The sequence below is a fragment of the Ochotona princeps genome, chromosome 13, assembly GCF_030435755.1.
Source record: "Ochotona princeps isolate mOchPri1 chromosome 13, mOchPri1.hap1, whole genome shotgun sequence".
Classification (NCBI taxonomy): domain Eukaryota; kingdom Metazoa; phylum Chordata; class Mammalia; order Lagomorpha; family Ochotonidae; genus Ochotona; species Ochotona princeps.
Window position 1 is genome coordinate 42,397,641 of NC_080844.1, and position 26,842 is coordinate 42,424,482.

Here is a 26,842-nt window from a genome sequence, read left to right on the forward strand (position 1 = left end):
TAAAAATAAATACTTTTTTTTTCTTAAAAAGGATGTGATTAGGCATCAACCCCTTACAAAGGGGCATGATGGAGGGAAACTCAGATGTACAGAGAGGAGGAGAGGCAGAGATTAAGATCGTCCATCTAACGATTCACTCCCCAAGTGGCCACAATGTCTGGAACTGCATCAATCTGAAGCCAAGAGCCAGGAGCCTCCTCTGGGTCTCCCACACGGGTGGAGGGTCCCAAGGTTTTGGGCCGTCCTCAACTGCCTTCCCAGGCCACAGGCAGGGAGCTGAATGGGAAGTGGAGCTGCCAGGACTAGAACCCGGCGCCCATGTGGGATCCTGGTGCATTCAAAGCGAGGACTTCAGCCACTAGGCCACGCCACCAGGCCCCCAAATATGTATCTGGGAGCCTGGTGCAGTAGCCTAGCGGCTAATGTTCTTGTCTTGTATGTGTCAGGATCCCATATGGGAGCCAGTTCATATCTTGGTGGCCCCACTTCCCATCCAGCTCCCTGCTTGTAGCCTGGGAAAGCAGTCGAGGACGGCCCAAAGCTTTGGGACCTTGCACCAGTGTGGGAGACCCGGAAGAGGTTCCTGGTTCCCGGCTTCGGATTGGCACGCAACGGCTGTTGTGGTCACTTGGGGAGTGAATCATCGCATGGAAAATATTTCTCTCTGTCTCCCCTCTTCTCTTTATATCTGACTTTGTAATAAAAATAAATAAATCTTTAAAAAATGCTTATTTGTCAACAACAAGCTTTATGGTATGGCCTGTCTCCCTGAGACCCAGTGAAGTTGAAGGGCAGGTTCATGGGTTGGGCATCACTAGGGAAGTGGTGAGTATGCATCATATTGGTCTTCTGCCGTCTCCACGGAAGTAGTATTGCCACTGTCACACCAGGTTAGGGTGAGACAGTAAAGTTTTCAGTGTAACAACAGTATAATAGCAATGGCAAATATTGCCTGTCATTTAACACCTGAATGATCCAGACAGCACTTACAACGCTTCCTTCTTTAGGATTGTGGATATGACCACAATTCTCATTGAAAGTGGGTAGGCATTTGTGTTATGCTATCACAGAAAATACTCTACCAATTCCTTGAAATTACATCACTAAAAATTAATCACATTCATATGGAAAAGTATGTGGTTATTTCCAAAGGATGAGGTAAGACATAGAGAAATGATTTTGCATATAACATGAGGCCTACAGACTTGAATTAATTTGGACACAATCTGATATCCAAATACAGACATTATAATGTTTCAAAGAGATGGTCTTCTACTAATGCAGGATGTGCTTAGAGGACCTTCATCCCTCTGGGAAGCTTTCCAGAAGAACCCCAATATATTCACTTAGAACCAAAATGTTTTTAGTGAGACATCACCATTTAATTCTGGCCCCTAGAAGATTGTTCCAAACAATTGTAACCAAACAATTGACAATGGGGTTTTTAGACCTTTTTGTAGTGACAACCTTATAATTCATATAGAAAATGATTATTGGTCTTATAACCTCAAAGTCCAGACTCTACCATCACACAACAGGGGGGTAAATGACAAACTTTTACAACAAGATGATTAAAATATTACACATATTTTATTAAAGACCATACTTTCAAAGAAAAAAAAATCAAATCATTGTTTTTGTCTTGGCTCTTGATTTTCCTGTAGTTGACATGATACTTTTATAAAGAAAAACTGCTTGTGATTTCAAGAGAAATATAATGAAATTCATATTTGCACATATGTTTTTCAAAGGCAATAAAATCTGACCTCGGAGGCACCTTAAGGAGCAAAATGGTAGGCTACAGGGAAAGGTACCAACTGGATCTCAACATTGTGGGTTTGCAATTCAGCCATCATCCTCTCTTCAATCAAGAACAGGTATTATGTGCTAGATTGCTCCAACTTTATGAATGTTTCCAAGACAGACAGCAACAGAATGTAGCTCAGCTGCTTTATGAGAAGGTGAGAATGGCTTTCATGGTATTCTTACGTCTGAACGTTTAATATTGAAAGAAAGTTTTCATAACACTTTGAATATTTAACCAATTAACACAGTAGTTTATTTTGGCTTCTCTGGAAAGAAAATATAAGAGTTGACTGATGAGAGGTCAGCCTCAAACAAGTCCTCCAGGATATCTAGCATACATTGTAAATAGGTCAGTAGTATTCTTGGTCTTGTGGCTCAAGGAAAATTGCCATGTACCTGTACTTTGATTAAAAAAAATATATACCAGGCATCGTGAAAACACAGCGAATATAAAGAGTTCTGGATTGAGGATACCTAATCCAAAAAGTCATCTAATGACATTATAAAGAGTATAAAAAATTTGAAGGGAAATCAAACATTATTTCTATAACCATGTGCTAATTTAAACTCTGCTGAGTCTCAAATTCGTAATCATTTTGTTAACTAGTGTTCTCTCAGAAATTTTTTTTTCATTTTTAGAAAAGTTTATTTATTTGGAAGACAGAGTTGAGAGAGAAAGATCTTCCAACTACTGGCTCACCCCTCAAAAGGCCACAATATCTGGGGCTGGACCAAACCAGACCAGGAGCCTGGAGCTTATTCTGGAGCTCCCATGTCACTGCAGGACCATCCTCCATTCCCTTCCCAGGTGCATTAGCTGAGAGCTAGATTGGAAGTGGAACACCCAAGAGTTGAGCCAGCAATGTCGATCATTATTAATACAGTATATATATGTATGGATTGAAAATGACAATGGATAAGAACAGGGAGGCATCTGATCTGTGACTGTGGGATTTTAGGTGGAAGATAGGATAGATTCCTCTGCCATCTTTAATGCCATTTCATTATATTGATTGATAAACTGGCAAGCATCCCCAAAGTATGACATTTATTTTTTAAATCAATGTAGCCTCTTATCAATTATTCCCCAAGGTGATTATATAAAATGTATTATTGGAGACAAGACAATACATGAAGAATTTATGCATTTTGCTTCTGCACACTCCTAGATCTGCAGGTGAATTCGAGAAACAATAACAGGTAGGTGAAGTGCAACAAAAGCTCTTTTCTTTGTTGTAGCTGAAAGCACTTAAAGATGCTACAAAATTAGCAAATGAAAATTTGGAAACAAGCCAGCTGACTAGAAAATCTTTGGAAGACTATTATTGGCAGATAAGGTAAGTTTTGAACCATTTATATGCCTATTTTATAGAATTTAGTAAACTAAATTGCCTGAATATTCCTCACAATTAAACTGTCTATTAAAATTAAAGAATTAACTGTTTAAAATTACTGTTAACCCTAGTTGTAGGCAATGACATAGGTTGCATTGTACTTAAAAGCAGTTAATAGCTGGTGGGCATCATGGGCTGAGCTAATGCCAAATTTGTGCTAACTATTCCAGTGTGCCAGCATAAGTGCCTATTCATTTTTTTAATATATGTTGGGGACATATGTGAGCATGCCAAAGACAGGGTCTGAGACCCACACTCAAGTGTGCATGGGCCATGGGGTAGGCAGGCAGGGCCCCAGGCTGCACAGCACACCATCAGAAGACCAAGCCTGGGGGCTGTGGATTACTCAGGGAAGTGGGTCTGGAGATGTGTGGGAGGGAGGACTGCTGAGGGAGAACATGACATGTGAGGAGTGACTTCTGAGGGACTTCCACCAACCAGGCTACTGCACTTGCAAGCAAATGAGGCTGAGACCAGGTGTTTAGAGGAAGGAAACCAGAGGACCATCTGGGGCCAAACCAATATACCTGCCCATGTGGGAGACCTGAACTGGAATTATTGGTATTAACCACTGTCTACTAGTGCACAAAAAAGTCATGACTGAGGGACCTACCTGGCAGGGTTTAATCACAGTACACACCAATGAGTATCAGGGCAGGGGGTGGACCATATCAGGCTGGGCCATTACACTAATCTGCTCATGAGAGAACTGGGTCTGGGAGTAGATTCTGTGGGTGATGTGTGCTCACTCCTATGGGACTGCTATATCAGCTGATTTCCAGGACTTGGGGTGTTGATATACTAAGCTAGGAACTCAACAATACTCATGGGTTCTGGGGTTGGTAAAAGGCTGGGCTGGTCCAGGCTGTAGCATCTGCAGGCACATTCAAGAATTGGTTATGGGGTGGGTTGGGACTCAACAACCACCAGCACACACAAATGCTGTGACTGGGAAGCAGTCTGTGCCAGGTGAGGGTTCAGCACCTGCTGGCATGCATAAGATCTGCATCTGGTGGGAGAGCTTAAGGAACTCCCCTAGTGAGCTATAGCTCCTGCTGGTGAGTATGTGAGTCAGGGCTTGGTGTTGGTCAGGCTGGTCAGGGCTGATTCACTTGTCAGCCAGTGTGTGAGTTGGCTCTGTTAGGGGTGGATCTAGCAGGGCCAGGCCAAACCATAGCACACTGGCATGTGCAGGAGTCAGGATTGGGTGTGGGTCATGCTGGGCTAGGCTAGGCTATCATACCTACTGTTTTTCATGAAATCCAGGGATGTGGGCATGCCTGGCATGGCTAGGCTGCAGCACCCACAAGTGACAGTTGGGACTGGGTGTGGGCCAGGTCAGGCCAGGCTGCAGCATCTGATGGCAAAGGCCAAGCTGGGTTATGACTAGTCTGCAGTTCCCTCTGCTGTATGTGAGGACAAAGTGTGTCAGGGGCAGAGTTAGGTTGGGCCATGACATCCATTGGTTTGCACGTGAGGTAGGGTTAAGGTCAGAACTGAGCAGGTGACTGCAACCACTGGTGAATGTTGGCTGATGAGGGTGATGGACTGAGCCAAACTCCACATTGGCTGGCACACACAGGAGTCAGGTTGTGGTAATTTCTGGTGAGGTTTTTTTAGGGACCTCCCCAGCTGGATCACTGGACTCAGAAATTCAATCACAGTGAAAATCACAGGATCTGTGGTCTGACCATGGAGTATATGTGTAGAACTGGATCTGCATGATTACTGAGACCTGTGCAGTGGATGGCATGCCCAGATGCTCATGGGAGACATGATTAACAATTCACTGAGGCCTGCAGATGACATCTAGTACCATAGAGGGCAGAGCAAATTGGACAGCTCTTCTAGACAAGTATCAGGGTGAATTGAGACTCTAAAGTGGACTGTGTCAGCCGGTGAACCTTGGAAGGATTTCACAATTGGAGCCATAAAATCAGTAGTATCTCAGAACTATCAAAAACACTTAAGAAGTACCCTCAGGACATGCTCCACATTGGGGACCCTTAGATGACATTGGGTGGCCTTCCCCCAATTCCTGGATACTGATGTGGTGGATTGCTGGGAGTGGCCCTCTCCCCTTCTTTCTCCACTTTTCCCAGATACCAGAAGAAAAAAGGAGATTGGAGGCAGTTGTCTCATCCCCTTTCTCCAATTCCCCGACTCTCCTAACCCCAATTGGTGGTGCACATGGGCATACATCCCTCTCAACTATGTAAACATTATAAAAAATAAAATGAATTTATTATTTTAAAAATCACTGTTATGGTGGCAAGAGGTTGAAGAATCTGCAGAAGTAAAGAATGAGGGGCCAGCATTGTGATACAACAGGTAAATCTGCTGCTTGCAGTGCCGCTAGTTCAATTCCCAGCTACTCCATTTCCAATTGAGCTTCTCACTAATGTGCCTGGGAAAGTAGCAGATGAAGGCCTAAGTATTTGGGCTCCTCGGCCACATAGGTGACCCAGATGAAGCTATTGGCTCCTAGGCTCGCCCCCACCCAGCCTCAACTATTGCAACTATTTGGAAAGTGAATCAGAAGATACCAGTTTGCTCTCTCTTTGTAACTCTGACTTCCAGTTGCATAAAATATCTTTTTTTTAAGTTATGCTGATATACTGGCATAGCTGGCAAAACATCCCATATGATCAACTTTAAAAATGCCATATGACACCCTGTTCATGTCATAGTTGATCCACTTCTGATTCAACTCCCTGCTAATAGCCTGGGGAAAACAGCAAATGATGGTTAAAGTGTTTGGACACCTGCCACCCTTATGGGTGATCTGGGAGAAGGTCCTGGTTCTTGGCTTCAGCCTGTTGTAGCACTAGCCTTAGCAGCCATCCAGGGAGTAAAGCGGCAGATAGAAGATCTCTTTCCTTTTCTGTCTGTAGCTCTGACTATTACGTAAATGAATATTAAAAAAAAAAAACAAAATATGGGCCTGGCTCAATAGCCTAGTGGCTAAATCCTCACTTTGCATCCACTGGAATCCCATGTGAACACTGGTTCATATCCTGGCTGCTCCACTTCCCATTCAGCTCCCTGCTTGAGGCCTGGGAAAGCAGTAGAGGACGACCCAAAGTCCTGAGACCCTGCATCCATGTAGGAGGCCCAGAAGAAGCTCCTGGCTCCTGGCTTTGGATAAGCTGAGCTCTCTCCATTGTGGCTACTTGGCCTTACCGATTTAAAAATAAGCCCTTTTTAAAAACAAAAGAAAAATCTTGGGATATTAGTTAAAGACAAATTTTCCACTGAAGACATTTGGTAAACTCAGGTAGACTCAGGTTTTCATTGAAATAAAAAGGTACAGAAAGCAGAAAATAAAGTCAAATTCAACCAAACTGAAAAGTCTGAAATCACTGCATAGTAACTGCTAAATATCAAAAAAGAAAGATTAAGAGGAAATGACAAGGAAACTATCCCTAAGCTTGTTCTAGGCAGAGGGGGAAAATACTATGAAAATTCATTATTACAAGCTAGCCTTCATTTAGACTAAGGCCGGAATTTACACTACTTACTAATCTAAAATATCATGTTTATGATTTAATTAAAGTAGCCCATGAGTGACAATGTCGTCAAATATATGCTTTTTCCAGAAGAGCAGTTTTATTGCTGATTCAGAGATTATTCACAGATATAAAGTCCTAGGGAATGTGAGCTTACACTAAAACATTCACAGCCTCATCTATCATACACACAATCATGAGAAAGAGCTTGGGGCTTGGAAGGACAGACCCTCTGGCAGCGTGGTGGCTGCGGGGGGCATCTGAACCAGGTTGCACTCAATGCTTAGGGCTCTAGCTTCAGCCTGTGCTGCCAAGTGGTGGGCAAATCTGTAGCTTGCCTGGGCCTGCAGCAATGTCCCTTGGCACAAATGCAGACTGGGCCTGGGATGCGCCAGACTGGGCTAGACTCCATCACCCACTGGTGTTCATGAGAAACAGGGTAGGTATAGGACGGGCTGGGCTAGGTCTCTGTCCCTGCTGAGTCAGGTGTGAGCTGTGTCTGAGTATGAACCAGGTTTGGCTGGGCTATAACACCCAACAATAAAAACCATAATAGGTGAAGTCCAGTTAGGAAAGGCCACTGTTCCTGCTAGGACAGGAGGTGGACTAAGTAGGGCTGGCTCATGGACCCATGAATGGGCGTGAGATCTGGCATTAGGAGAGGTTCTGATGGAGGAGCTTGGGCAACTCCTCTGTCAGAACACATCCCTCTGCAGGTGAACACAAGAACCACCGTAGGGAGTATCACAGACCAGGCCAGGGAATGGTACCTAGCAGCATACATTTGGAATAGGTTGTGGGCAAACCAGGCTGAGCCAGTTAATATCACTGGTGAATCAGAGCACCAGAATGGAGTATGGGTCAGGCCAGGTTGGGTTGCAACACAACCCAGTTCACATGAGGGCCAAGACAGGGGCCAGATGGGCTAGGCTAGGCTATAGCCCCCACCAGTATGAGCTGGAATTGGGGGTGGGCCAGGTTGGGCCAGATAGTAGCATGCACTGGCATGTGCCAAGGTGAGGCAGGCCATGTCAGACCACAATAAGCACACGTGAGACCATGGGGGGTGGTGAGGAAAAGTCGGTAGGGGGTTGCATGAGGCTTCCCTGCTGGACCATCACTCCCACTGGAGAGCGTGAATTAGGATGTGAGCTGACCAGGCCAGGCTGGGCTACCACACCTGTGGGCCTCATGTGAGCTGGCTTAAGGAAATGCCAGGCTGTGTTGACTGTTCCTTCTGGTACAAGCAAAAGTCAGATGAGTGTGTGTTGGCTGGGCTTTGCTGCAGCATCAGTTGGCAGATGCTGGAATGGGAAGCAAATTATGTCAAGATAAACTGCGGAACCACCTGGAGAGTACAAGATCTGAGAGTGAGAGTGGGCCCAGTAGGGAAACAGTGGGCATCTCCCTCTTGGGTTGTCACTCTGACTGGAGAACATGAGTACCAGGATTGGGGCAGGCATGGCTAGACATGGCACGTTTGTGGGCTGGATAGTGGAGTTGGTTGGGCTGAACTAGGCTTCAGTGCCCATTGACATGTATGAGAGCTGGATGGAATGTGGGACAGACTGGACCAGTCTGTTGTACATACTGGCAAGCATAGGAACCGGGACAGGGGGGCAGGCCTGGTAGGAGTTATTGTGGGTTGCTCCAACTAGGCACCTGCTCCCACTGGTTTGTGTGAAGGCCGAGTGTGTGGTGAGTAGGATTGGGCTGGGCCGCAACACCCATTGGTTTGTGTGGAAGACGGAGCTAGAGGCAGAAATGACCCAGCAATTACAACCACCAGCATATGCATAAGCTGATTTTGGTGTTGGACAGTGTCGGACCCTGTATTGGCAAGCAACAAGAATCAGGTCTGGGATCACCTCAGATGAAGTTCTTTGGGGAATCCCCCCAACTGAATCACTGGACTCAGAACCCCTACCCATGGACACAATTGCAGGTTCCATGGTCTAATTGTGGAGAGCTGGGCCTCCTCAGTGTCTTAGATGGAGCAGTAGACAGCATATCCAGGTGCACATGGAGGACATGGCAGTGCATTGGAGTTGCAGAGAATACCTGGTACCACAACAGAAGACTACAGTAGAGGATGGAGGACAGAGCAAATTGATCAACTACCCCAGCCAAGTATTGTCAGTGAATATCTGGGAAAACAGAAACTCTAACTGGATCTTGTCAACCAATGGATTCTGGGGAGATTTCATCATGCTTGGAGTGGTGAGATCAGCAGTAATTCAGAGCTGTTGAACTATCGAAACCTCTTCAGCAGGACTCTCAGAGAATGCCCCACATCAGTGACCCTGGGGTGGTGTTGGGTGGCTGTCCTCCATCCCAGGTTGCAGAGTTGTTTGTGAAGCTGTGTGTGACTTATCTCCTTATGCTTCTCTTACCCTGAGATACAGGGGGAAAAAAAAGAAAGAATGTGGAAATGTTGATCTCACTCACCTTCCTGTAGCCCTTGACCTTTATCACCCGAATCAACTATGTAAAAATCATGAAAAACAATCCTGAGAAAGAGGCAGCAGAAATAATAGACAACCAGCACAATCATAGGCTCAAGTTAATTGAATTACCAAATATAGAAAAGTCTATTTTTTAAAATACGATTTTAAAATAAAACAGTACTAAAAAACAGGAGGATAGAAACAATCTGATTTTCATTATTACCACATTATTAGACTAAAATGTTTAATTTTATCCAAAAATAGCATAATAATAACCAAAAAGTCAACTCGAAGGAAAAATATAAATCAACATAAAGTGGGGCTCGGCAGCATGGCCTAGTGGCTAAGGTCCTTGCCTTGATCCCATATGGCTGCTGGTTCTAATCCCGGCAGCTCCACTTCCTCTCTATCTCTCCTCCTCTCAGTATATCTGACTTTGTAATAAAAATAAAATAAATCTTTAAAAAAAAATCAACATAAAGTGTCCCTGAAAATGACTGGTGGGTAAATCCGCTAAGCAAAGATTTTAAGAGCCATTGTAGGAACCCACACCATGGCATACCAGGTTAATCCTTGATCTACAGTGCCAGCATGCCATATGACCGCCTGTTTGAGTCCTGGCTGCTCTGCTCCCAATCCAGCTCCCTGCTAATAGCCTGCGAAAACAGTGGAGAATGGCTTAAGTATACAGGCTGCTGTTACTCATGCAGGAAACCCAGAAGTTCCAGTCCCCTGGCTTTGGACTGGCCCAGCTCTGACCATTGCAACCATTTGGGGAATGAACCAGCAGAAAGAAAATTTTTCTCTAGCTCTCCTTTTCCCTGCAGTTCTGCCTTTCAAATAAAACAAATGAATAAATATTAAAACCAAAGTATAGTAATGATACTCAAAAAACTAAATGAAGATACAGGAAAAGTCAAGAAACCATATATGAACAAAATGCAAATATCAATAGAGAAAATTGAGAAAGAAACCAAAGAAAAATTATATAGCCGAAAAGCATAAAAATTGAAATGAAAGATAATTAGAGGAATTCGAAGGTAGATGAACAGGCAGAAGAAAGAGGCAGTGAACTCAAAAATAGGGTGATGTGAATTACCTGCTCTGAATAAAGGAAAGGAAATAGTGTCTAACAGATCTAAATCCATCAAGTAGACTAATCTACTCTGTATAAGAGATTTTAAAAAAGGATAACAAGATACAAAAAGGAATATTCAAAGAAATAATCACTAAAAACTGTCCAATTTTTATTAAGAATGTGAATACGATTATGAACGTCTGAAAAGTTCAAATAACTAAAGTGAAATGAACTCAAGGGACCTACTCCAGGAAATGTTTTAACTAAACTTTCAAAGACAGAGATAATGTTGAAAGCACTTACATGTAATTTTACATATAAGTGATTCTTAATAAAGGTACATTTGTAATCAGAAACTTCGGGAGACCAGTAGAAGAAGCAGTAGAAAGACAGATTTAAATAAAAAGCCTCTTAAGCAAAAATCCTGAATCTGGAAAATTTTTCCTTGAAAATTAGGCAGAAGTTAAGACATTCCTAGATGAAAGTTGAGGGAGTGTGTTACTGTGCATGTGTCTGGGAGGAAGTGCTCAAGGAAATGTTGCAGGGTGAAATGAAGGGACACTGGAAGTAAGGCGAAGGCATGTGAAAAATGATCCCAAATCAAGTAAATAGGCAATTATAAATGTTAATATTAACAACAGTTTGTAATTCTACTCTATCTTTTCTACATTATTGAAGAGATTAATGCACTGAAAAGAATTTCTAGTCTATATTTGGGAACACACCAAATGTAAAGAGGCAATTTGTAATATCAAAAATTGGAAGAGGTGAAGACAGACTTATAGAGAACTTTTTTCATGTTATACACTCTGAGTTTTGGAATCCTAGTAATTAGAATGAAAAGAATGTGGGTAAAATGGAAAGAATAAGGAGGGGAGTTCAGAAGTATTAATGCAATATCTATGCCATTTTTAATGACTTACTGTCCCAGCTGACCATTTTTTGGATCTACCATTATTGTTGCAGTAATACAAGACAACTATATGAATTAGAAAGAACGAAGGATTTCTCCTTACTAAAGGGCATATTACGGACTTGGAAACAGATAAAATTCCTTCGACAACAGCAAGGGTTTACAAGTACCCCAATAAAGTTGCAGTTTCAGAGGTGAGTGGTTGCTCTGTTTACTTTTAATGGTCTCGTGAGGACCCACATATTAATCACAAAGCATTGGGATGCCAGGGGCAGGGGTACGAAATTGAGAAGCCCAAAAATATTCCATGTAGTCAACAAAGGAGTTCTATCTTAAATATATAAATAATTCTTAGTAAGAAGATAATTGAAAAATGGGCAAAGGATTTGAACACCTCAGTAAAGACGTACGGGTGACAAGTGAATATGTGAATCAATGCTTGAGTCCTAGCTCTTCTCCCACCTCCAACTAATGCATGCCCTAGGAGACAAATCGAGTCCCTACCACTCAGATGGGAGGCCTATTTGAGTTGCTGGTTTCTGCCTCAACCAGGCCCAAATCTGACCACAATGTGTATTTGAGAGCCGAAGTAGTTATTAGGAGATATGCCCTCTCACTGTCACTCTAATTAGTTAACAAAAAATGAGATCTTGTACTGAATAGAATAAACCAAGAGGCCACTAGGATAACAGTTTCTAGGTAAAGTATTTTTCTGAAAGGTTTTCAAAAACTGCAACTTTCTTGAACTATGAATAAAAGAGAAATAACAGTTACATCTATTTTGTGAAAATGTGAGAATTAGATGAGTTAATATGTATTAAGTACTTAGAATACTGCTTATTACTTTATGAGTATTACATGAATACAGCAGTTATGGTAGCAATAATAAACAGATAGGGCCTAGCACAATGGTTCAGTGGCTAAATCCTCACCTTTCACGCACTGGGATCCCATATGGGCGCCAGTTGATGTTCTAGCTGCTTCACTTCCCATCCAGCTCCCTGCTTGTGGCCTGAGAAAGCAGTAAAGGATGGTTCAAAGCCCTGGGACCCTGCACCCACGTGGGAGACCTGGAGGAAGCTCCTGGCTCCAGGTTTTGGGTCGGCTGAGCTCTAGCCATCGTGGCCACTTTGGAAGTGAAACAGAAGATGGAAGATCTTTCTTTCTGATCTCCTCTCTGTAAATCTGCCGTTCCAATAGAATTAAATAAATCTTTAAAATGTATATATACAGCTAGAACTAATACCACCATTGCTACTGTATGGGTAAACACCAAAGAATTTTAGTGTTACTATGATTGTCCTTAAAACCAGGTCATATTCTCAGAGATTAAAAAATATGAGAGGAAGGGAGAGAAAACATGGTTTATGTCTTTCAATTAGTATTCCCCTCCATACCCTGGTTACTTACTCACTTAAAGGTTTCTTGATTTCCCTATAAATCCCTATAAACATTGGTGTTAATTTACTGAATGGGAAAATCTGTAAAAACCGAAAACAAGCTTAGGTTTATCATGTTGACAAGTTCCCTAGGACATGAGATTATTAGTTGTAAGAGATTGGTTTTGTATATGTGTTTGTGTGTGAACTAGCAAAATCTCTAACCATTGTCAAATACTGCCATTATTTCTGCTGTATTTCTTGCTATTATTAATTAGGGTAAAAGTGAATAAATGTGCTCAACAAAAACAAGAACAAATGTCAGAAACACCCGAGACTGAGAAGCAATGTGAAGGAAAACCATTTAACAATGGGGAGAAAGAGGAGGTATCTAAATTTAAAAATGGTATTGAATTATTCTTAAATAGTTATATTTTATTATTTGGCAAAATAGAAAATTTTAGTATTTGTAACAGATATCTAACTAAGTGATGAATAAAGAACAGTATATTAAGAGTATTTGTCCTGAACAACAAATGTACATAGTAAATTGTATATTTTTTGATTTCTAGAGCTTCTCACATATAGATTCAGAACTTGAAGAATCCGAAATTGAAATAGTAAAACCAGTTACCTTGGTGCCACAACTTTTTTCCATTGCAGAACTAACAACCTTATCCAAATGTTCAGTGTAAGCATTTTAAAAAACTTGATATATTATACAATACTGTCTGTTGATTTTATTATTTTAATATTAATTTTTGTTAAATGAGAACCATATGCCAGACACTCTGCTGTTTTTCAAAATACGTTTTCATATTCACTTGTCATCGTTGCTCTGTGGTTCTTTGATGTCCTCATCTTAGAAATGAGGAAATCAATATTAATAGAAAGTCAAATTGGTCAAAATCACAGATCTAATACATGACTATAACCATATAGAAGACATAGGATTCTTACTACTAAACTTCATGTAGTGAAAATTGCAGGGCAGGGGGTGGAAGAAGAGGTTTGGCTTTAGTAATAAGTTTTTTTTAAGATTTATTTGTTGTTGTTTTTTTTTTAAAGATTTATTTTTATTACAAAGTCAGATATACAGAGAGGAGGAGAGACAGAGAGGAAGATCTTCCATCCGATGATTCACTCCCCAAGTGAGCCGCAAAAGGCCGGTGCGTGCCGATCCGAAGCCGGGAACCAGGAGCCCCCTCCAGGTCTCCCACGTGGGTGCAGGGTCCCAAGGCTTTGGGCCATCCTTGACTGCTTTCCCAGGCCACAAGCAGAGAGCTGGATGGGAAGTGGAGCTGCCGGGATTAGAACCAGCGTCCATATGGGATCCCGGGGCTTTCAAGGCTAGGACTTTAGCCGCTAGGCCACGCCACTGGGCCCAATTTATTTGTTTTTATTGCAGAGTCAGATATATGGAGAGAGGAGGAGAGATAGAGAGGAAAATCTTCTGTCTGATAATTCACTCCCCAAGTGACCGCAATGGTCAGAGCTGTGCTGATCCAGAGCCAGGAGCCAGGAGCTCTCCGGTGTCCCACATAGTTGCAGGGTCCCAAGACTTTGGGCCATCCTCGACTGCTTTTCCAGGCCACAAGCAGAGAGCTGGATTGGTAGCAGAGCTGTCAAGATTAGAACTGGCGCCCATATGGGATCCTGGCACATTCAAAGTGAAGACTTCAGCCACTAGACCACTGTGCCGGGCCCTTTACTAATAAATTTTGTTCGTATACAAATGAGTGAGACTTAAAGCCACTGTAAAAAATAAATAAATAAATAAATAAATAAATAAATAAATAAATAAATAAATCAGATTATACTACTGCCTGTGTTTACTGAAGGTCTGTTAACTCATAAAACCTATTTCATATTATTGGGGCCCTCTGGACAATTTACTTCTTTGACAAATCAAACTTTATTTCTTCCCAGATGTGGCTTCTCTTTGGGTGAAATGTTTTTTTCCCGATGCTCAGCATTTTATGCAAAACCAGACATCACATATATCCCATTTCTCCCATCCACTGGTGTGTGCATGCATTTTATGTGTCTTTTAAGAATTAGGAAATAATTTTGAATTCTTAGCCAAGCCTCCTAATCCCCATTTACGAAAGAATTCCAAATTGTTAAGTTTTCATACTTCCTAAGATATCTGGTAGATAATGGTTGTGATTTCTTTAAGTTATAAGCTAATCAAATGCATGCCTGAATTATTTATGGCACTTTGATACTTAATTCTTTTTCTATTTTTGAATACATATTTTTCTTTAAAATATTTGGGAAGAAGTTAAACTCAAATACACATAGGGACAGGTGTTGTTTGGCTTTAAAATACTGTTTTCTCTCCCAAATTCATATACTCTAAAAGGCTAAAATATGTTTTATAAAGAATAATATCTTATGTCTGTTCTGTTTTTCGAGAGTCATTTAGAGGTTTATTTAACTCTTAGGCATGAACGAAAGAGGAGAACAAAAATTGAGAAGCTTAAGTACTTTATTAAAATATTTTACAATAATAAACAAGTTTCCTGCACATCAGTCTCTACCCTGCAAATTGATTTTAAAGTCATGTTTCAACAAATTTTCAATATTCAGTTAATATATTGGCCTGAAACCATTTGCTTAGAGGTATGCTATTGTAATTTACTCTTGTATCTTATATTATGACATATATAATTTAAAATTTTCTTGTTAGCTGCTATTATATGTAAGGAATTTTCTTTATATTAATGGGTAAATGATGTCTGTGAGTAGCTGTTGATGGCAAGATATTTATAAGTAATCGGCTTATAATTAATCAATAATCTTTTTTACCATAGGTAGTATTTTGTGAATTCTTAGTTTGTCGTGGTTTCACATATTTCTCTCCTGCTAAATTCCTTTCCACCCATGAATGTGCAGCATTATTAATCATTCAGAAATGAGTTGGAAACAGTTGTTTACAGTACTGTATGTAGAGGGACTGGCTCGATGGCTCAGTTGGCTAATCTTCCTCTGTAAGCATGAGCATCCTGTATGGTTACTGGTTGGTGTCCCAGATATTCCACTTCTGATCCAGCTCTCTGTTTGTGGCCTGGGAAAGCAGTGGAGTAAGGGTCAAATCCTGGGACCCTGTACCCACATGGGAAACCTGGAAGAAGCTCCTGGTTACAGATCAGCTAAGCTCCAGCTGTTGCAGTCACTTGGGGAGTGAACCAGTGGATGAACAGTCTTTGTCTGTGGAAATCTGCCTTTCCTATCAAAATAAGAACAATCAGAACTAATGAGGGAAGAACTACATTTCCAACAGATTGTCTGAGGGAAAGCTTTCGTAATAAAGCGACAATAATTGCAGACAGAATGGAGACTCTGAAATACAACAGAGACACAAAGCCTGATGCTGCCTCTGCCACTGCTGCCACAGCAGTGCACACAATCCTGGAGGACTAGCCTGGAGGACTAGCCTGGAGGAGGTTCCTTCTGCAACTCTCACCAGCGTGTAGGGCAGGGTGAGGGTGTGCAGGACTAACCACAGTACTTGTCAAACTTTCAGAATATTGAAATCAATGAAACTCTGCCAATCTGATTTTATGAGGCTAGCATCACTGTGACAGCAAAATCAAAGAGACAGTACAGAAAGAAAACTACAGACCAGTATTCTTGATGAGCATAGATGCAAAAATTGTCCAGTAGATAAATAAATAGAATCCAGCACTGCATCAAAAAGTTTGCATATCATGATCAAGTGGGAATTATGCCAGAGATGCAAGTGTGGTTCAACATTAGCAAATCAATAAATGTTATAATTCACATCAACAGAGTGAAGAACAAAAACCCATCTCAATGGATGCAGAAAAAGTATTTCAGAAGATTCAGGATAGTGAATCTTTATAATGAAAACCTTAAAGAAATTAGTTATAGAAGAAATAACTCAGAATTGTGAAGGCTAAGTATGTCAAATAACCAAGTCATAGTGAGTCTGAAACAAGACAAAGATGTTTACATTCATCACTTTTATTCAATAAAGTATTTGAAGTATTACTGAGAGCAATTATGGAACAGAAAGACATATGGGCATTGGAATTGGAAAGGAACGCAAAATCCCACTCATAATAGCTACAAAACCCTAAATATTTATAAATAAATTTAACCAAAGAAGTAAAAGATCTCTACAATGAAAGTTGTAAGATAGTGATGAAAGAAATCATCAAAGACACACAAAAAATGTAGAGATACTCCTTGATCATAGATTGGAATAATTAATATCGTTAAAATGTCTGTCCTACCTACAGCAATCTACAAATGCAGTGTGGCCCCTCAGTGCATTTACTTTGTCCAGGATCTTACCTCCAGCGTGCGGTCTTAGAATCAGTTGAAAGAAAACGCAGTCTGCATACCTTGAATACATTCACAAGGCAGAAGTGTAAAATTTGAAAAGCCAGTTCAACTTTTGAATATATTTGTCAGTTTATTTTCTGTGTTTCATTAGTTTACTTACAGTAAGAATTTTTTTTAATTAAGTCCTGCAAGCCTTTCTGCTGTGGGATTGCCTTTGTCAAAGACTTTAATTCACTCTGTTACAACATTTTTTAAGGCACAGTTTCGGAGGAGGGAGAGAGAGAAAAGAGAGGAGAGAAAGAGATTTCTATCCATTGGTTCACCCTCAAATGGCCATGAAAGGCAGGACTGGGTGAGGTCAAAGCCAGGAGCCAGGAGCCAAGAGCGCCACCTGTTCATCCCACGTGGATGGCAGGGATGAGGCTCTCAGGCCACTGCCTAATGTTTTCTCATGTTCATTATGAGGGGCTGAGAAGGAAGTGGAAATGCTGGGGCTTGAACTGCTACTCATATGAAATGCCAGCATCATGCCTTACCCATTGTGCCACAGTGCCAACCCTTTAATTCACTTTTATAAGGAGGTTTTTAAAAAGCCAGAGAAGTTTGTGTACTTCTTTGGCTTGCCTTTTTCTTAACATTCTTGACTAATCAGTCTTTGTTTAGATGGTCATATTTTCTTATTTTTCAAGAGAAGATTGTCTTCCCTCAAATTTGCTTCATCTTAGAGCACATATCACTGTTTTCTCCAAGCAATAACAACACACTATAGGTTGAAGTAAGATTTTTCTATTTTTAACTTATAGTTACAGCTGCATATTTACAGGAAATTTTAGTAGAAAGCCACAGCATATGGTCAGAAGACCTGGGTTTAATGCCCAGCGGGCTTCTGCAGGGCTGTCTCCTCATCACATCCCACTCTTTCTGTAACTTCCCACTCTCCCAATGCATGTAGCATACTAATTTATCCTTGGATTTCATGAACCCAATGACTCTCCCTTTTTCCTAAGCAATACAACCTGGGTTTCAGTCACTTACAATAAAAGCTATAGAACAGCACCCATTTTATATTCTAGCATCTTTTAAAAGATTATTTTTATTGCAAAGTTAGATATATAGAGAGGGGGAGAGACAGAGAGGAAGACTTTCAATCCGGTGATTTACTTTCCAAGTGGCTGCAATGGCTGGATCTATGCTGATCCAAAGCCAGGAGTCAGGTGCCTCTTCTGGGTCTCCCAACACAGGTGCAGGGTCCCAAGGCTTTGGGATTGTCCTTAGCTGCTTTTCCCAGGCAACAAGCAGGGAGTTGGATGGGAAGCAGGGCTGCCGGGATTAGAACCTGCACCCATATGGGATTCTGGTGTGTGCAAGGTGAGGACTTTAGCCACTAGGTTACTGCGCCAGGACATATTCTAGTATTTTTAAATGAATAAAAATAGATTGCACATTACTAAGAGTCTTTATGTGTTCTCTATTTTGTATTGTTACTAAACTACCATTTCTTTTATGTTTAGGTTTATGAAGTCAGTAAAAGGACAAGTTTGCTGGCAAAACTATATTTACCTTTACCCAACAGCACAGAGCTGAAAGGTAAAACTGTTTTGGAATATGTGGAGTTTAGCTCTGATCAGCTGGTCACACCTGAGGATGGAGAAGTAGGAAGCAGTGAGTTTATTAAAAATGCCCCCTACCCCATTTTCTTAATGAGCACCATTTCAAAATACTTTCTCTGATTTACATGAGATCTGACTTCTATAATGACAATATTCAGTTAAAAAACAATACAATTCTGCTTTTAGATGTGAAATGAGATTAATTACTACTGTCTTGAATCAGATCTTTGGGAACTGGAATTTTCAGTTAGCACCTCTTTTTCCTAGGTTATCCAAGGAAAGAACAGTGTGCTTGCTGGAACACAGCTGTGCTCTGCAGTGTGTACGCTGCGCTGCTCTTGCCTCCACCTCTCCTCCAGGAAACCCAGGGTGCTCTAGGATAACTGGATTCGTCTTCGAACTTTCTGGGGAGTAAAAGAAGGAAGGAGGGACAGACATAATGAGAGATGAAAGAAGGGACGTTTGTTTTTCAAATGATTCTATTCCTCTCATGCAGTTACATTTAAATTAGCCTGCCTTTAGCAACATTTTCTTTCCTACTTCATCTCAAGATTCCTTTTCATATTCCTAGGACTTTTGCAAACTCTTGTACCCAGCTGATGAAAAGGAAGGAGATGTGATTTTATTTTTAAGTAAGAGAATGTGTCTCTTTAATGCTTAGATTTATAGTCACATGAGTGATAAGCAAGGGAAAGACAGAAAAAAGAAAGTGGGCAAAAGAGCATGGAAAAAACAGAGAATAAATAGTCTGTTTAGTACAGATGAAATGTAAAAAGTAAGATTGTAGAGACCCAGGAGAAAATAATCAGGACTCCAAGAATTTTAGGGAACACTGGGAACTCATCCAAACTTTCAAGGGGTGTTGTTAAACTCTGGAACTTGAGAAAGAAAATGAGGAGAAGCAAAGACTTAGGGAATGGAGACAAAGAGCAGCATGTCTACCTTCGAATGTTTGCTGCCAATGGTTCATTCTCGCTGGAATCACTTACCAACATAATGGTTATGAAACTGCTGGGTCTAAAAAGAAGAAAATAGATGCTCATCATTATATTTTCAGCTCAGTATGTGTCTCCTCTCTGATAGTATTTGAAACAGTTTTTGTGGAGGTACCTTGGAGGGGGAGATGAGCACTAAGATAAAAAACCTGGGGTCAGCCTGCAGCTTGCTTTGGGTTCCTGAGGGCTCCATAAGTGAGAGTCGGGGAAAATCTGCATGTGGTATAACTGCATACTTTTTTTTGAAAGTTCATGTTTCTAATGCTTTTTGTAAACAGATGTGCCATTTATTCTTGATGGAAATGGAACTGAACAACTTTGTCTTTTGACATCAGGAAAGCTGAGCTATTCTTTGTCATGGTCCTTGGATGAAAATGGTACCCCTGTGATACCCACGTCACAGTCTTTGAGATCTGATTACTGCAGGTAATAGATTTCATGTTTGAAAAATAATTCCAGGTGCAGCAAAATTTTGCACAAAAGGCATGTGTATGAGAAGAAAATCTCAAGTGGCAGTAGAAATCATTTATTTGGGTGTTGATTTCTTTTTTACTTAAATCGCTTTCTATTAAGGTAGTAGGTATATTTATAGCTAGGATAATGTATTTCTCCAGTACTTTGAATTATGACCATATGGATGATGAGAGAAGCATTTTCTTAGCCCTTGACTTATAAGCAAAGGACAAGACTCTCAAGAATTTTATTTCTAGGGCCTGGCAGCGTGGCCTAGCGGCTAAAGTCCACGCCTTGAAAGCCCCGGGATCCCATATGGTTGCCGGTTCTAATCCTAGCAGCTCCACTTCCCATCTAGCTCTCTGCTTGTGGCCTGGGGAAGCAGTCGAGGACGGCCCAATGCTTTGGGATCCTGCACCCGTGTGGGAGACCTGAAGGAAGTTCCTGGCTCCTGGCTCCAGATCGGCACAGCACTGGCCGTTGCAGTCACTTGGGGAGTGAATCATCGGATGGAAGATCTTCCTCTCTATCTCTCCTCCTCTCTGTATATCTGACTTTGTAATAAATAGATCTTTAAAAAGAAGAGCTTTAGAGTTAAATAATGTACTTTTCTCTTGGCCATGTCCAACTTTGATTCTTTTGGCTGAAATAACATACATTTCAAAATAGACAGGCAACGATCAGAGTTCCACATTCCTTCTTTGCACTACTTCCAGTTTTCTTTCTGCATGGAGAAGATCTTCAAGTGTTTGAGTGGTTTTGAGCAAAGATAGGATTGCTCACTAGGTATTTGGTTGTAGAGAGCTCATGCAGATGTCATGAATTTACTGCACGCCACAGCTGAACACCCATAGGAGCAAGGCTCTTAGTTTCCTTTTATTTTCTCTGAAGCACAAGGTATGGGATTGTATTGAAATCTAACTTGATTTTTAAAAAAAGGATAAAAATTAGATTTCTTTCACAAATACATTCATTTACATTAGGTTCTACTTACAGCACTGTTTTCTGTGAGGTCTGTGCTAAATCTATTCCCAGGAAAGGGAAAATTTGCTATAGGATGGTGTCAAGGGTGTCGGTCCTAGAGATCTCTTATGGCATGGATATCCAAACAGTCCAATGGAGACTAACAGGAAAGAAGAATACTCAAACTTTACCTCTTTTGGCTTTATCAACAGTAACTTCAGATGCCATAGAAATAGGAACAGATACTAGTAAAAAGGTATGGCAAAAACTGTGTATCTGATTAGGCTGAAACATTATCAAGTATGGGTCAAGACTATTTTCTGGAATATATGATATTTTTTCAGTTGCTTAATAAAAGAGTATTAGAATCTTCTAGCCCTAATTCCAGTAAATGGATTAAACAACTGAAATAATTTATGACTGAATAAATCTTTATCATTGAATTCTTCCTTTACTTAGCCCATAGATAATAAGGTCATTAAGATTATTTTGAGTCTGGCCTTTTATAACTCTCCAGCTTTGGAAGACAGTCTCAGACAAGAAAACCAAAATACTCTCTGGGACAGACTACCCACTTCACTGCATTTTTTTCATTCCTTTTCATCTTTAAAGAGACAGCTTAAAGGTTGTTTTTATATATTATATTTTCTTGATTTAGCTCAATAAAAAAGACTAGTTAAATTTCAGTATTGTACATTTTATGAAGTAAAAATATTTAATAAGTTCCTGTGCTTAAGGTTTAAAGGATACAGTCGATAAGCAGCATTTACTTAGTATATACTGCATTTTAGCTGATAATAGAGCAAAGAGGAATATTTACAGTTTTTATCCTCAAAAAGATTACTGCTTCATAAAGGATGATAAATACTGAAAATCCATGATACAAGTCACAACATGAGAAAAAACAGAAGAGATACTGAATCTAAACTTACTAACTTATCCTTAAATACAAGCAGATGGTAGGTTTTATTTTTTAAATGCTAGCAGTGGCTAAGTTTTACTCTGTGTATAGATGTACAACCTGTATTCTGTCTTAAAAATGGACAAAATATTTTCTCTGTTTTAAGGAATATAGATGCACGAGGTATTCCTGGAATTCCATGGCTTGTTAATGAACAGAAGCTTTTTGAATGGGCAAATGAAATCAGAATTGATCCAAATAATCCAGAATATTCTGATTTAATAGAATTTATTATGGTAAGTAACTATGCATACATCCTATTTTCTAAGCTCTAACCCTGAATGTCCTCATAGTTTGCTGTTTATTTTGTACTTAGTAGGACTGCAGATATAGTTTTCAGTGCATTTGTAGTATTGCAAAGATAAATAAGAATCCAGTAACTGAAATAATGATTGCTTTTGGCCTGTTAACAGGTGCTCTGCCACTACCTCACAGCCCACAGCACATCCAGCAGGCTAACCCTCCAGGCTAGCATCTGTCATACATCTGTGGTGGGCCAGCAATGTTGTTAGATGACTTCACATGCACTCTTTCCCTTAACCCATCACCCAGTCACTTCTGTTCCTCACTAGAGACAAGCAAATGGCTCTGTTAACAGCAAGTATGCTTTTTTTCATACTTGCATTTATGCCATCGCTCTATCCACCATGAACATCCAACAGTGCTTTTCTGGTAACCTCAGTTACTCGTGTTCATTGTTTGCCCTCCTGTCAGTCCCTCTCCTCCTACCACCACCGAGAAATTTTTATGTCTTGCCTTAAATTTCCATCTGCCTGTTACTGTGGTTATTCCTTCATGTGTCTTGCCTTTTCTTGAAAGCTAGTAAATCTTTGTCTCATTGATGGCCATTAGTGTTATTTCTTTCATGTAGCATCCACTCACTTTTGTACATGTTGCATAAAGCATTCTGTAAATTAGATCACTACAACTAAGCTTCCCAAAATTAGAGCTTCCCACTTGCTGATTCTGTCTCAGCTCCTAAGGCAGTCAAAGCAGCAGTCTAGTCATTTTAGCTCAGTGCACTACACAGATATTTTCATTACCTGAGTAAATCAGGAGGGGAAAAGATTCAGAAGTGAAGTAGACACGTTCTGTAATTTTTTTTAACAGATTGTATCCCTTCACAGATTCAATCATTCCATTTCCTACTTATGTAGACACTCTCACATCTCCCAGTTTAGGGGAGAAACAATGTTTTGAAATAACTAACTTTTTTAAAAAAACCTAATGTTTTAAGAAAAGGTTTTATATCTTTATGCATTACAGTACATGAGACATAAGGGGCAGGAAATTCCGAAATATTTCCGTCTGGAGCAGCTGCAAGATGAATTTAACTTTGTTTCTGAGGAGGAAATGAGGAAGAGCAAGCGTTTCCAGTTATTGCAGCTTAGAAATGCAGGTCAATTAGGGATTTTCCTTCTGCAGCAAATGCCCCCTTATGATACAGAAATTCCAGATACAGTCTTCCAGGTACTTAACTTCTATTTGTAAATAGTTATTTGTATGCTATAGTGAATATTTTGTTGCTTTAAATGAGTTATAATTTTTTAACCTAATAATCTGTAGGCAAATTTTTCCCTTTCTCCCATTTTCTTTAAGCATTAAAAATATGTAGAACTACCAAATTCCAGAAAGTCCTTACTTTACAACTTAGTGTTATCCAAAGCTCCTACTTAACAACTGAAATCATTTAGGCATATTCTACATGTTTATGTAACTAGTGTATTTTTATTGTTATAAAATATATTTCCAATTTAAAATCAGCTTCGTGAAGCATGCATGGGAAACTCCACCACAGTAAAGTTACACACTGATTATAAGGCACATCTCAATTTCAGAATCTTTAAGGCATTAGAGTTTTCCATGATAGTGTCTTGCGGCTGGCAGGTTCCAGCTGCGGAGAAACTACTGTGCAGATCATCCAATTCCCCTCCTAACAGTTTTATATCAGTTGTTTTAAATTTGTTACTTCTGTGATATTTATGCTGAAAATCAACAAACACTGGAAGTGAGAGCTTCTTCTCCCACTGCAAAAGAATCCGTCATTAAACGTTTGCCAGCATGCAATCAGTTTTATAATAAAGAAGTTACGCTGTGAAAGTAATTTAGTAATTTAGTTCCATTTTACTTATGGGCATAGGTGGAAAATTACTGATAAAATATTAAACTGAATAAAATGTGTTGTGTAAATTTATATACTTATATAAAATAATAGAATAGGGCTTATTTCATGCCACAGAACTGATTTAACTATGGGATCTATTAATATAACTTACCATATTAAGAGAATTATGTAAGGAATGACCTACTTCCCTGTGTAAATGGTTAAAGCCGTTTAATAAATTCAGTGTTCAGTCATTATAAAAACTGTTAGCTTATCAGAATCAGAATGAAATTTAGCTTAAATATTTCAATAATTTGAATTTTTCTGCTGATGCAAACTGTTGAAGTATTTCAGGTAAATTGTAGAATTGAGGAGTACAAACTAGAAGGGACCCAACACACCTATTAATTACTGGATTAAGCCTCAGACTTAACTGGCCAGAGGTCAAGACACATATAGAAGCAGGACAGAACATAGGACAACTGCGTAAGATTTTTTTAAAGACTTACCTGTTTGTTTTTTTTTAAAGATTTATTTTATTTTTATTACCAAGTCAGATAAACCGAGAGGAGGAGAAATAGAGGAAGTAGAGCTGCCGGGATTAGAACCAGCGGCCATATAGGATCAAGGCGAGGACCTTAGCCACCAGGCCACGCCGCCAAGCCCAAGACTTACCTGTTTTTGACTTGAAAGACAGAATGACGTAGAGGGACAGATAAGAAGACTTGTACCAGGCCTAAACCAGGAGCCAGAACTCCATCCTGGTGAGAAACATAGCTTGCCAGGAAGCTGGGTTGGAAGTAGAGTAGCAGCCCTCAAAGTAATACTGTGGTGTAGAATGCTGGGCAAGCATCAGCTTTAACCTTCGTTGTCACAGCACTGACCCCCTTTAATGTAGTCATTAGTGAGTTCTATGTGCAGTGGAGATGCTAATTGCAAACATGTACAGAACAGACTCAAATTTATTACAGGTTGTACAGATGCAGAATCCTGACAAATAATTTATCCAGACTATGCATGTAATATGTAGTTACTGATTATAGTCAGCACATATAGAGGACTTCCTATGCACCAGACATTTTATATAGATATTGTGTCAGTGAACCCTCACAAAGAACCATGTGACATAGGCATCGTTGTTGTTGTCCCTGAAGAAGGAATTGGGGTTGGGAGTAAGTATAAAGTTTCCCCAAATGCATGGTTAGTAAATGCATGGCCCATTTGAACCCATGACTATATACCCACAAAGCCGATGCTATTAACCACTACACATTAACATTTGCACTTGTTTTTAGCATTTTTCAGGCAAACACATGCAAAGAATTTTCTTCCTCAACCATTCACGTTTTCTCAATCACATATTTTCCACAATAATTACTATATTTTAAAAGATGAATGAATATCATCCTACAGCAAGCAGTACAAAATCATAACTATTTTTAGATAATTCACAATGGGGAAATCTGGGGAAAAAAATGTTTTCTGTTTTCAGTGCCTTACTGTTGCCAGTGTCCTCCTGAACCGCAGTGAGTACTTAGACTTCGGTTGCACTGTATTATATCTGACCAAACTCTGTGTTACACTGAAGAAATGAAACTAATTTAATTCTTTAATTTTCTGTTTAGGAGTATGAAAGTCAGATAGAGAAAGATGCGTCTATTTTAGAAGTGAATTCTATTACTGCACAAAGAATTGCTTCTCTGGATTTTCTGAAAAGGGTAATAACATTTTCCATGTTTGCATTTACTTTTATGAAAACTGATAAGGTGGATGCATGGTATTGTCATACCAGAATGTCAATGGGCACATCTACCTCTTCGTCGCCTAGTCTCCAAGAAATCCTCAGTTTTCTTCAGAATTTCTTTGCAGTTGTGTTGCTTCAGTGACGGTGAACTCATTAATGCATGTCTTAACTTTCTCTGTTTAAGTATGAATGTTAAAGACTTCCCAAAGTCCTCACGGAATGTCAACCCAGTGTTCTGGCAGAATTCCCACTTTCACTAGTGCCTCACAATGCCATAGCCTAATACACTTCAGGAAATGAAGGAACTACCAGAAGGCAGACACAAAAGAGAAATAAATACACTTTGATGCAAAATCAAACAGCAGATATTTTCAGAGTACTCCAGTAAAGCCCCAGCCTCACTGACTTTATCTCTGGATTTCTTTCTGCACTCCAAGAGGCTTAGATCAGGAACTCTGTTGGTATTTCCCCGAGGCTCAGACCAATGCTGCTAATGTTGATGAATGTTTGAGAGATTAGTGGAATAAGAAATACATACCAACGTGATTGCAAAAACTCCTGTAAAAGTAAAACCTCTCATAGCTTTTGCTGTATAGCACTACCTTCACATTTTAGGTAAATTTGAAAAGGCTCAAGAAGGGCCATGGAAAGATCTAAGGAATACATTCACATCCCTCATGGGGACAGAGAAGTCTGTCCTTATCCTGTAAGTTTTTCCCAATTTTTTTATCCTAAGATTTTCCTGTCCTGGGAATGCTACTGGACATTTTTAAAGATTTATTTATATTGGAAAGACACATTTGCAGAGAGAAGGAGATAGAAAGATCTTCTATCTTATCCTTAAGTCACTGGCAAATAACCTAATGAGTTTCCTTTGCTATCTTTCCCATGATAAAACTTGGAGAGTTATGCTGTACCATGATAAGGTGGCAGAAATAGAGATCACTTTTGTTGTTCCCCTTCTATCATGGGCAGTGTTGTTTTCTTACTATCCTGGCCCTCCATTTTATCATCTCCACAAGAAAAAAGAAAACATGGGATGTGCTCCAAAAATGAGTTTCCTTTCTTGAAAAAAAGAGAAAACTTTTCTTACTGCTGAGTATCTGTCTGATGCCCTCTCTTCTCTTTTGTGTATGGAAATCCCTAGGAGGGAGGATAACAGATCATCAGAA

General features: G+C 40.0%; 1 protein-coding gene across 1 annotated transcript in view; it reads left to right on the top strand.

Annotated features, from left to right (window-relative positions):
- The window catches only part of CC2D2B (coiled-coil and C2 domain containing 2B), an 81,120-nt gene that overhangs the window by 23,378 nt on the left and 30,900 nt on the right, over positions 1-26,842 (top strand). Inside the window, exons 11-21 of the mRNA XM_058671769.1 lie at positions 1,752-1,961; positions 3,046-3,143; positions 11,201-11,341; positions 12,805-12,913; positions 13,099-13,217; positions 14,974-15,151; positions 18,352-18,502; positions 19,724-19,871; positions 21,929-22,058; positions 23,089-23,292; positions 25,552-25,644. Of these exons, the coding sequence (XP_058527752.1) occupies positions 1,752-1,961; positions 3,046-3,143; positions 11,201-11,341; positions 12,805-12,913; positions 13,099-13,217; positions 14,974-15,151; positions 18,352-18,502; positions 19,724-19,871; positions 21,929-22,058; positions 23,089-23,292; positions 25,552-25,644 (1,581 nt within the window). The remainder of the gene's footprint in view (positions 1-1,751; positions 1,962-3,045; positions 3,144-11,200; positions 11,342-12,804; positions 12,914-13,098; positions 13,218-14,973; positions 15,152-18,351; positions 18,503-19,723; positions 19,872-21,928; positions 22,059-23,088; positions 23,293-25,551; positions 25,645-26,842) is intronic.